Here is a 12,245-nt window from a genome sequence, read left to right as displayed (position 1 = left end):
AACCAGAAATTCAGTTATCCAACACCCAACTGTGAAATATGTGCAGCTTCCAGCCCCCAGGGTGAGAAGGAAGTACTGCCATACATTCGACAAGTGAGCAAATGTTATCACCTTATTTACACCAATCCAGTGACACTAAAAACAGATGTCCTTAATTCTTCTGAACAAATGGCCCCTTCCCACACAACCCCCCCCCCCCGCTCCTCTGTGGTCAAGCGCTTTCCTGCATCTGCTGTAGCAGATGTGTAAGGCCACCAGCTTTTTCAATCCCATCAGGTCCAGAGGACTTCTGAGCCTTTAGCCTCATTTGTTTCCTTAACACATTTCTCTAGTGATAGTTACTGTATTTATTTCCTCGTGTCTTTTTGATTATTTAGTAATTTGGAGCCTGTGCCTCAGTGGTTTTGTCTGTAATGTTTAGAATCCCCTTTGTAATGGCTACTTTTTAAGATGCTTCTAAATTTTTATCTCCTTCACAAAGATTTTGCTACCTTTCTGAATATATTTTTCTGTGCCTTAAAATACACATGTTTACTACCTTTATCATGTAAATTTGAGATTTCTGGGTCATAGGAAATATAGACTAATCTTAGGATTTGAAATTGTTCAGGTGAAGAAATGGCTGTACATTAACTGAAAATTGTAAATCATAAGCTAATAAACAAATGGTTACTTTTGAGTCTTATTTGGAAGCAGTTAAAGTGAATTTTTTTTTGCAAGTTGTCATTGTACTATTCTGGCAGGTCAGGATGACAAATGCTACGGTGCCTGTGTGCTGTAATTCTGTTTTTTGCATCACTTTGGTATAATTTATCTCTTACATCGATTAACTAAAGGAATAAAAATGCCAGACGGACAAAGGTTCATAATCTAACTGGTGCTAAAGTTATATTCTTTTGCTGTCCTATAGTGGTTATTTTGCGTATACTTTTGCTTCTTTAATAGGATTTTTTTTTTGCCTTCCTGTATCTGTAATGTCTTTGTTGCCATGTAGGATGCAGGCAGTTGTCTGTCAGGAGGAGGAAGAAAGAGAGAGACTACGTCGCAGCTTGACTAATTACAGATTGTTGGAGATGTAGGTGAAATTTAACAAAAGGGAATGAATTGCCTTTTTTTAAAGTTGGAATCTTACCCTAAGATCTGGAATTTATTAGTCTTTATTGTCAAAAGAGCTTAGAACAGTACAGCACAGAAGCCGGCCCTTCAGCCCACCATGTCTGTGCTGATCATGATACCATTCTAAACTAATTTGTAAAGCTGGATAATTATGCAGTTGAGTACTTTGGAATTCTCAAAAAGTGGGAAGTGTACTTTGCAGCAGGTTCTGATCTGACACTGAAAATGGCAGAATCGTCGACGCTCATCACTAATGTTGTATAAGTAGTATTTCAGTGGTATGCGCCTCTCCAACATGTTGATCTGAATGACGAATGCTTGAACTGGCCTAGTACAAATGGGTATGATTCCTTTCCACAGCTTCATTCAAAAATGAACACGTAGCTAAACCAATTAATTGCCTACATGTGATGCAGGGCTCTTAAGCCAGTCACGTTGTTGATTTGTGTCCATAAAATTTATCAGATTTTAATAGCCAGATGAAAAAAACCTTTCACCTATTTGGCTTGGCATTCAAAATCAGCAGCACACAACATCACACAGTGATCCTACATTAGATTTATTTTTGAAGTCACAATCATTCCTGCAGCTTCTCTTCATGGCCCAGAATTTGTGATGAAAATAATAAGGTGTCTGTTATTGCTGACTGTTATAATGAAGGGCATTGACAGCAATTTCAGAAGTACTTACCTGCACAGTTAAATGCAGAAATCAGAAATTGCAATTCCATAGTGTGCATTGTTGCAGTCCTCACATATAGGGACTCAGCATTGAAATGATTGCAAAGGCAGGGCCCTGTTGTACTACTTCAGAGTGGAGTTACTGGATAAATTCAGTCTAGTACATTCAGGAGTAACTGAGTTTTAATATGAGTAGCATAATTATTAATTAACACCTTCTCTGGCTCTGTACAATTAAATTTTGAATGTAGCATCTCATTCCTTCAGAAGAAAATTCATGTTATAGATTCAAAAGTATTACTTGTTAACCCTGCCTCTCCTATCTCTGTTCCTTAACTCCACCTATACTGTTTACTTATACTGCCTACTTTATATCTGCGGTCTTAGAGTGAATCTACCTCAGTGAGGATTCCTCAATATTGTTGAAGAGATTCACTTTTTCTTGACAAGTTTTAGAGGTGTTGAATCTTCACTGAAACAAGCAGCAGATGAGAGGAAAGTTCAACTGACAAGCCTGTGAAGCCTCTCGGTAGCCATCTGTGAGGTGAATGGTGAGCAGTGTTCTTTCACTGCTTGGAGCATAACCCAGCTCTGTAATATTTTTGTGTTAATATTGCACCAAGGCTTTTTCAAAAGTCTTAAACTGTCTCCATATTTTGTTTTTGTTGTTTAGTTGTATATTGAATCTTTTCCCCAGTTTTGCCTTCTGCTGTCCTGCTGGTCCTGAATATATTTATTGAAAAGTAGATTAAATGTCATTTTTAGGTTACTACGTCCTATTGAAACTTAAAATTCATATGCACCTCATGTTCTTCCATTTAGTAATATTTCATAGAGGAGGATGATATTTGCACATGTACTTTCAAGTAGCTGAGTTGGAATCCTTTAGTGCCACTTGCCCATGGAATTGAAGACATTTACTGTGCTCCACTGTTAACCTAACTGAAATTATTTCATTGTTTTAGACCAGGACTTTAGTCTGAGACTTTACTGTTCTGCATAGCTCAGAACCAATGACGCATTGAGCCATCTAAGCAGTCTAGGATTCTTTAGATTAAAAATTATATTAAAAGAAAAGTGGTTGTTCCATTGTATGTCATTTTAAATATATCCTTTCATTGCTGATTTTTAGCCTCTTTATCTATATTGTTCACCCTTCTGTTTATACTTCTGGTGCCTGTATTTGTCATGATGAATATCTTCAGCACTGTGAAAGGCTATCAAAATATGGAACTGTTGCACTCTGTCAAATTCCAACGTCGAGAAGTACAGGTTAAATCTTTAGGGGTTCTGTCCCAAAGGTCTGCCTTAACTGAATGTCTGATGCTGGCATTGCTGGATTATTAAAAGTTTCTCTTCATGCTATGACATTGAGTTGAGTTTCCAATCCTATATCCTTTCGATCACAAAGACATCTACATCTGTGATGTTGTGAACTTTCATCTGTATCTCAGATTATCTGCAACTGAAACTTTTAATTACATCTTTTTCATCTTTAGATTTTAATATTCCGCAACTGTCCTGGCTGGACTCCTCCTCTTCATCTTATGAAAACCTCGGCTCATAATGTTCTGCTTTCCACAATCTGGTGTGCACCAAACGTTTCCAATGCGACTCCTTACTGATCTGCACTTGTTTTTCATCAGTCAATGATTCAAATGTCAAATTTTAATCATACTACACAAAGCCTAATTTCTTATCTATCATCTTCATGTCAGCTGAGTGAACATTTGCAACTGTTCCTGGTTGGTCAGCATCAGGAGTTTCATGATCACTTTGACCTTCTTCAGTTCCAGAAGCACGCACTCGCTCCCACTGCGCTAGACACTTTGAGGGACTTATCTATCAGATGACCTGTAGTATTGAGTCATTTCCATATTACAATAAGAAAAAAAGAGACCTGCAGTAGAAAAAGGAATGAAAATGATAAAACAAGCCCACAACAAGGCAAATGTTTCCACACTGTGCTCAGTGCACATCAACAAATCAATGTAGTCATCATCATCATCTTTTGTATGACCTATCTCTGTCCAAGTACAAGTTGGACAGTCCATGTCACTCTGTTGTTAGATTGATTGTCAGAAATCCTGCAGCAAATTTTCAGAAGCCACATTTGTTCAATGTGGTGAACAGTCTGACCCAGTGACCATAGTCACATGCTTCACTGCTCTTTAGTGGAAGAAATGTGATGTTCTTGGATGGAGACTGAGGATCCTATAGTGAAGGAGGTTTTTTTGTTGAAGGAGGTCAAACTACAGTCTGTCTACCTACCCAATGTCTATTGGTATCAATCCAAAAGTTGCTACATTCATCCTTTGTCCCTCAAACATGTGTGCAACTCAACTTCTACCTGTATTCATTATATTCACTTTGTCTCACTGAATGGCAGTTAACAGTGTAACAAATCTGTATCTGCAGGAATTTCAACTCTGTAGATTAGTATGCATTTCTGTGGAAAGTTTATTAAACTTTCTGATGATGGGTTATCAAGATGAAATGTTAACTCTCTTTCTGTCTCCACAGATGCTAGCAGACCTGAGTTTTTAAGACCTGAGCATTTTCTGGTTATATAGCAAAATTTCAGTTTGGCTCCTTGAATGAAACTCATTTATTATGAAGGAAAGGCATAGCTAGCTGATTCCTTCATGAATCATGCAATTTACTGATTAATCAATTATTGAGTTGAAACTTTATTGCTGGAACAGCACAGCAGGTCAGGCAGCATCCAGGGAACAGGAGATTCGACGTTTCGGGCACAGGCCCTTCTTCAGGAATGAGCAGAGAGTGTTCAGCAGGAGAAGATAAAAGGTAGGGAGCAGGGACTTGGAGGAGGGGCGTTGGAAATGTGATAGGTGGAAAGAGGTCAAGGTGAGGGTGATAGGTCGGAGTAGGATGGAGGCGGAGAGGTCAAGAAGAAGACTGCAGGTCAGGAAGGTGGTGCCGGGCTGGAGGGATCCGGCTGAGACAAGGTGGGGGGAGGGGGGATGAAGAAACTGGTGAAGTCCAAGTTCATCCCCTGCGGTTGGAGGGTTCCCAGTCGGAAGATAAGACGCTCCTCCTCCGACCGTCGGGTTGTTGTGGTTTGGCGGTGGATGAGTCCAATGACCTGCATATCCTCGGTGGAGTGGGAGGGGGAGTTGAAATGCTGTGCTACAGGTTGGTTGGGTTGGTTCGTCCGGGTGGCCCAGAGGTGCTCTCTGAATCGCTCCGCAAGTAGGCGGCCTGTCTCCCCAATATAGAGGAGGCCACACCGGCTGCAGCGGATGCAGTAGATGATGTGGGTGGAGGTGCAGGTGAATCTGTGGCGGATATGGAAGTTTCCTTTGGGGCCTTGGAGAGAAGTGAGGGGGGAGGTGTGGGCGCAAGTGTGGGCGCAAACTTCCATATCCGCCACAGATTCACCTGCACCTCCACCCACATCATCTACTGCATCCGCTGTCTTATCTTCCGACTGGGAACCCTCCAACCGCAGGGGATGAACTTGGACTTCACCAGTTTCTTCATCCCCCCTCCCCCCACCTTGTCTCAGCCGGATCCCTCCAGCCCGGCACCGCCTTCCTGACCTGCAGTCTTCTTCTTGACCTCTCCGCCTCCATCCTACTCCGACCTATCACCCTCACCTTGACCTCTTTCCACCTATCACATTTCCAACGCCCCTCCTCCAAGTCCCTGCTCCCTACCTTTTATCTTCTCCTGCTGAACACTCTCTGCTCATTCCTGAAGAAGGGCCTGTGCCCGAAACGTCGAATCTCCTGTTCCCTGGATGCTGCCTGACCTGCTGTGCTGTTCCAGCAATAAAGTTTCAACTTTGATCTCCAGCATCTGCAGACCTCACTTTCTCCTAATCAATTTTTGACCCTAACACCAAATGACCACACAATCATGCCATTAAATTTAGATGCTTGGGCACAAGAAAGGAAAAGAACAGCAGAAGATGAAAATTGAACTGGAAGCCAATATATGTTTTGATGTTCCATCATGTAATTGGTACTTAATTTTGCTGTGCCAGTAACCTGTATAACAAGAATCTCTATTTTCTTGTGTTTTTTTTTCCCCAGTTCAAACTATACTTTGTGAAGGTGGTGTACCACAACGCCCTGTTGTGTTTGTTGATCGTCCAGAACTTGTGCTAACTATCCGAAATGTACTCTACAAACTGGAAAACGATCCTGGGTGGATTACTATATATGGGATGGCAGGTTGTGGAAAGTCAGTATTAGCAGCTGAATCCCTAAGGAATCACAAAGTTATAACCAGTAAGTTTTCTTGTTGAGAAATTTCACTTTTTATTCTTTTCTTCTATCTTTGTTCAAAATAAAATCTTGGATTTAGAATATTGCATTCAATTCTGGTTTCCCTGAGGTAGGAAAGATATTGTTAAACTTGAAAGGGTGCAGAAAAGATTTACAAGGATATTGCTAGGATTGGATGGTTTGAACTGTAGGGAAATAGGTTGAGGCTGTCCTCCCTGGAGCTTCAGAGGCTGAGGGGTGACCTTATAGAGGTTTATAAAATCATGAGGGGCATGGATATGGTAAATAGACAAGATCTTTTTTTCAGAGTAGGAGAGTCCAAAACCAGAGGGCATAGGTTTAAGGTGAGAGGGAGAAGATTTAAAAGGACCTAAGAGACAATGTTTTTCACAGAAATGATTGTGCTTATATGGAATGAACTGCTAAAGAAAGTGGTAGAGGCTAGAACAATTACGACATTTGAAAGGCATCTGGATGGATGTGTGACTAGGAAGGGTTTAGAGCCAAATGCTGGCAAATGGAACTAGATTAATTTAGGATATCTGGTCTGTATGGACAAGTTGGACCGAAGGTTTCCATGCTGTACAACTCTATGACTCTGTAATACTTTTCATGATCGGGGGTATCCCAAAGCACTTCGTGGCTGGCGATTTACAGATGCCTCCCATTTAAATTGTGTTTGAGTAATACTTTTTCATTTAAGCATGGTTTGTAAATTGGATTACTTAACCCAATTGCATTGCTAGTCTTGACCTCTGTTTTCATTTTACTTTTGTACCTGTTATCCACTGAGTTATGTCAAAACTGCGCCGGCTGTTTGTTTGTCTTTTAAAACGCTTCTGCCTGACTTGGTGCCTCTTCTCACTCCTCACTCCCTCCTACTTGCTTCCCTCCCCCGAACATGCAACTGGACTCACCACCTCCATCCCTTCATTAAATCATCTGAGTCAGTATCCCAGATACAACACGGACGCATGACAAAAGCGTTTTCAGAAACAAGAGAGCTGAACTTGGAAACTGAAAGCTAGACTGAGCTGGATTCTGTACTGCCTAACTGAATACTGCCTGCAAAACGCTATTCAAAATGAACTGCCATAAAATCCACATAACTGACATGCATGAAGTGAGTCCAAGCAATTAGCTGAAGTCCTGAGATTTCCAATAAGTGCCTTTTAAAATAAAAGTTCCAATATCTTTTTGTTGACTCATTTTAAAAAAAACGAGTCCATGTATCTCCACAACTTAAAATAAATTCATTTCCACTGTCCTTCAAAACTCAAATCCTCCAAAAAATGAAAATATGAAGTCTTCTGAACACCAGATAATCTGTTTTTATGATGTTGATTGAGAATTACATATTCGCCAGGACATTGGAAATAATTTCAAAATTGGATTTTAAGCCTACCTGAGAGGGTTGACAGCATCTCATTTTAATGCCTCTTCCAACAGTGTGGTATTTTCTCAAGTGAAAAAGTGTTGCAATATAACTCTAACTTGGAGGCACAAATGCTACTAACTAACCATAGCTAACACCTAGTCCACCTGACTTGAGGTATTTCCTCGGTTAAAGTTGTGGGCAATGTGTCTGAATGTGGTTCTGAGTCTCTCCCAACTTTTATGCTTGAACACATAGGGATTATTAGACCAATGATATCTACCCTACTGGCCAAGTACATTCATTTATTATTGATACTTGCACATGCTCAATATATCAGTGGCTTGGTATTTACATTGTAGCTTCTTATTAATACTCTGATGAATATACTGCTATTTGTGCATTGGCACCACAATGCAAATGCATTTCATATGTGGCAGTGCACTTCAAATTGCGGTGTTTAATTCATCCCCCAAATTACTTCCACCACAACTACCACAGTAGTGATTCATTTGTAGCCACCAAATGTAAACTCTTAATTTATTTGTCTCAAAGTAGGCTAGATTTCAGCTACATTCTGCAAGAGCAGATTCTGGAATTACACCCTATTGCATAAAGAGTTTACACACCCACCTTTAAACCTCACTGAAATCCTTATGTCAAAACACATTCAGAGTGGCTGTGCCACAGAATTATATACATACTTCTCATGCAACACTGCAACATTTTAAATTAATTTGAGTTGATCATTTTGATGTTAAAGATAATTGGCAGCACAGTTTTGGACAGCAATTAGAAAACATTCCCTGTAGGACAGCTTACTTAGGAATGCATTGTTGCATAAGGCAAGTGACTACTGTTTTCTGAGTTGGGGTTGCTCAGTTCAACTCTTTTGATCATGCCAGGAAGATAAGTGAACCACTTCTTATAAAGTTGGAACATTTTTCAAGTGTATTTCATGGCATAGAAAGGGAATTATGAACACTAAATATGAACTCTCGTCATTTTAATTAGTCAAAAGGGATTTTATTTACTAAATATTCAATGAATTTGTACTGCAGACAGAACTTTATTCTTGTTAATGCCACGTATTCAGGGAGCTGCCATGTCTCTTTTATGCTGTGCCTACCTAGTGTGGCAAGTTCCTTTTAAGAATCAAAGATAAATCATAAGATTGCAATTTAGTGGCAAAGGTTAGCTAATATTCACTGTCTCCTGATGTCAATGCAGCAAAAGAGGTTCATAGGGTCTCTTATTTCACACATGCATTGAATAAGGCATGGAAGAAATATTCAGAGTGGGGTGGGATCAGGTAGATTGCTGCAGTGCAATCCCATACTCTGTTCCAGGGATTTTTTTTTCTCTCTCTCTCTCTCTGTCTCTCTCTTTCTCTCTGCAAAGAGGCCTGTACTTTGAGATCCCCAAGGTGGAAGAAGAGGTAAGACATGAAATCCTTAAAGCTGAATATTAATGATGTGAAAAGGATGTAGCAGCATCACAGGCAGGAGTATTTAGGAATTTGTAGGAGAAAGATGCTTATCCATAACACTTTCACGCATGTTTCCATGTTCGATTTTATACTCACTGGCAGACTATGCATACCCACCCAGGTTACACGTCTGATGTTTGCAGGTATCAGATACTGGAAGAAACAAGGCCACAGAACATTCACAATCACAGTTTTCATTTATTGTATATTCATGTAAATATTACAGGTTAACAGTATACAATTCAAAGGTCCTGGTATGTATCTTTTTTTTTATAAAAGCACACTGAGGTTCATTGCTGTGGTTATTCCAATGACGTTTTTATTCGGCCTCATGTGGAACTTAAAAGAACTATGGTAATAGGCCTGAGTCTATTTTGTGGGTAGTTCATTTTTACAGCAGGAGTTCCAGGACAGAAGGACTGTTTCTTTTTGATGGACCAGTGAATGGCTGCATCTCTGATTTTAACACCTCAGCAGCCTGGCTGTCCAGACTTACTTCCACTTGTGCAGACATTTCAGGGAATTAACCAGGAAACTCTCTCCTGGGCTATTTTCACAAGGGAGAATGGGCTTATCATAGCACTGTCCTAATATTTTGTTGAAAATTTGACAGGACATAAGTGACCTTTGTTGTAGAAGAGACAAAAAAATACTGCAGATGCTGGAATTCAAAATAAACAGGCAGGAGGCTGGAAAAACACAGGAAGCCAGGCTGCATCAGGAGGTGGAAAAGTTGAAGTTTCAAGTGTAACATAAATATTTTGGAAGTTTGGGAGCTGTAAGGAGGGAGAAAGTAGCAGAGCAGTTGTTGCATTTGTTTTGCTAATGACTCTGAGTGAGGTTGTGATAAGCTTTATTGTATTGCTGATGCCACTTTAACTGAAAAATGATGCTGATTCAGGATAGTAGCAGCCTTTCTAGTTGTATTACGGCAAAACTGCTTGAAGAAAGAACGAAGATACTTAGTACAGCTTATGGGCTGCAACGCGGCCATGTATTAAGCAGCATTTATGAAATAGATGAGCGCAGTATTGTTATTGTTAACTTTCAGGTATAAAGTTTCAATTGATATGATTTCAATTGTTAGACTATTTCTTTCAAAATTCAGTAATTTAATTCAATCTTTCGGAACTGTAATTTGGCAGCATGTTTCCCTGGAGGAGTACACTGGGTAGCAGTTGGAAAGCAAGACCGTGCAGGTATCCTTGTTAAACTGCAGAATCTCTGCAGTCGACTTAACCAGGAGTCCAATACTTACCCAAGTCCACCTCTTAATATTGAGGAAGCTAGGGACCGACTCCGGTTCTTAATGGCACGCAAATACCCCAGGTAAGCGATATAAAAATCGATTGTGAAGATAGAAGTGAAAATCTCCTTTGTAATGTATTCTAAATAAGCTTGTCTAGTCACTATTATAAAGTTAAGTTCAGATAACTAAAGGGAACAGGTAATCCCAAAGTTGTTTAAAATATTAATACAGCAAATCATTCCCTTTTAATTTGTATTTATTTATGTCAGATTGTCTGAAGATTTGAATTATGAGCATGATATTTGTGTTATTATTTTGGTTCTTTGTATCAAATAACTGGATAATATGGCAAATGCTAAATGATTCAGATGAACTTTGAAATGCTTGCATTTCAATTATACATAGCTTTCAAAGAATAAACGATTAATTTAAATGCATTGTGTCTGACTTTACCATGTTGGCTAAATGCATTTTTCAGAAAAAATGTGTAATCAGTAGGAAAACAATAAAGGCCAGAGTGTAAGGATCCAGAAATCTGCATTTGTTAACTTTTTTTTCACTGTAGTTAAGAATTGTCACATCTTCAAGCTGTTAATTAGGTATAAAGCACACTGCACACCCTGAAGTTCTTTTTCAATTTAATGTAGGTCCCTTTTGGTTCTGGATGACGTTTGGGACAGCTGGGTGCTAAAGTGTTTTGATGTTCAATGTCGTGTTCTAATCACCAGCAGAGACAAGAGCATCGCTGATGTAGTTACAGGTAACGAGGTGTTTTTGCCTTAAAATAATTGTTTTTCACATACTCTTCATTTTTGGCTTTTCCAAAGTCTTTTACGTTTTAAGAAATCAAGTCGTTTATGCATTTGGTTTATGCATGTGCTTAAGCTATTAAAGTTGCTCTACTATAAAACCAAAAGACATAGGAGCCAAATTAGGCCATTCAGCCCATTGAATCTGCTCCACTATTTGATCTGAGCTGCTATTTTTCTCAACCCCATTCTCCTGCCTTCTTTCTGTAACCATTACTAATTAAGAACATACCTGTCTCTGTTTTAAAGACACTCAATGACTGGGCCTCCACGGCCTTCTGTGCAATGAGTTCCATAGATTCACCACCTTCTGGATGAAGAAATTCCTCCTCATCTCAGTTGTCCTTTCAACTCTGAAGCTATGCCTTTAGGTCCTAGTCACTTCCACCAGTAGAAGCACCTTCTTCATGTCCATTCTAACCAGGACTGTCAGTATTTTGTATGTCTCAGAGACCAAATCTCTCCTTCCTCCTTCTAAACTCATTTGAGTACAGACCCAGAGTCCTCAACCACTCCTCATATGACAAGCCGTTCATCTCCAGGATCATTCTTGTAAATCTCCTCTGTATCCCCTCCAAAGCTAACACTACCTACCCTAGATACAGGTCCCAAACGTGCTCACACTATTCTAAATGCAGTCTGACTAGAGCCTTATGCAGCCTCACCAATATTTCTCCCCTGTTGTATTCTAGCCCTTTTGAAAGGAATGGTTACATTGCATTTTTCTTCCTAACTGCCAACTGAACCTGAATTTAACCTTAATCCTGAACTGACATTCCCAAGCACAGTCCCTTTGGGCTTCAGATTTCTAAAGCCTTCTCCCATTTAGAAAATAGTCTCCCCCTCTACTCTTCCTACCAAACCACACAGCTTCCCATATCATTCCATCTGCTCACTGTCCTAGCCTGTCCAGGTCATTCTGCAGTCTCCCCGCCTCCTCAACACTATCTGTCCCTCCAACTATTTTTGTGTCATCTGCAAACTTAGCAACAATGCCATTCCTTTGTCTAGAATGTTAATGTATACCGTGAATAATTGTGGTCCCAAAACTGACCCTGCCAAAATCCACTAGTCACTCCATTTGCCTTCCTATAAAATACCCCTTTATTCTCACTCTCTGCTTCTGCCAGGCAGCCATTCCATGCCAGTACCTTGCCCCTAACACCATGGGTTCTGGAAATCCAAATAGATCACGTCCAAAGGCACTCCTTTGTCTAACTTGCTCATTACCTCCTCAAAGAATTATAATAGAAATGGCAGACATGACCTCCCCT

At 39.9% G+C, this 12,245-nt stretch overlaps 1 protein-coding gene across 7 annotated transcripts in view; it reads left to right on the top strand.

Moving 5' to 3' along the window:
* Positions 1-12,245, top strand: part of apaf1 (apoptotic peptidase activating factor 1) — a 185,268-nt gene that overhangs the window by 14,276 nt on the left and 158,747 nt on the right. For all 7 annotated transcript variants that reach the window (XR_006315078.2, XR_015761153.1, XM_087999560.1 and 4 more), the window contains exons 4-6: positions 5,855-6,052; positions 10,059-10,242; positions 10,810-10,922. Coding sequence is in view for 5 of the 7 variants with exons in the window: in XM_087999560.1 (XP_087855686.1) it covers positions 5,855-6,052; positions 10,059-10,242; positions 10,810-10,922 (495 nt within the window). In the remaining 2 variants the exon portion in view is untranslated. The remainder of the gene's footprint in view (positions 1-5,854; positions 6,053-10,058; positions 10,243-10,809; positions 10,923-12,245) is intronic.

Source organism: Chiloscyllium plagiosum, unplaced genomic scaffold (genome assembly GCF_037043375.1).
Source record: "Chiloscyllium plagiosum isolate Xiang-an unplaced genomic scaffold, Cpla_swu_hap1 HiC_scaffold_23, whole genome shotgun sequence".
Classification (NCBI taxonomy): domain Eukaryota; kingdom Metazoa; phylum Chordata; class Chondrichthyes; order Orectolobiformes; family Hemiscylliidae; genus Chiloscyllium; species Chiloscyllium plagiosum.
Note: the sequence above shows the minus strand (reverse complement) of the source record. Positions and strands in the feature narration are given on the sequence as shown.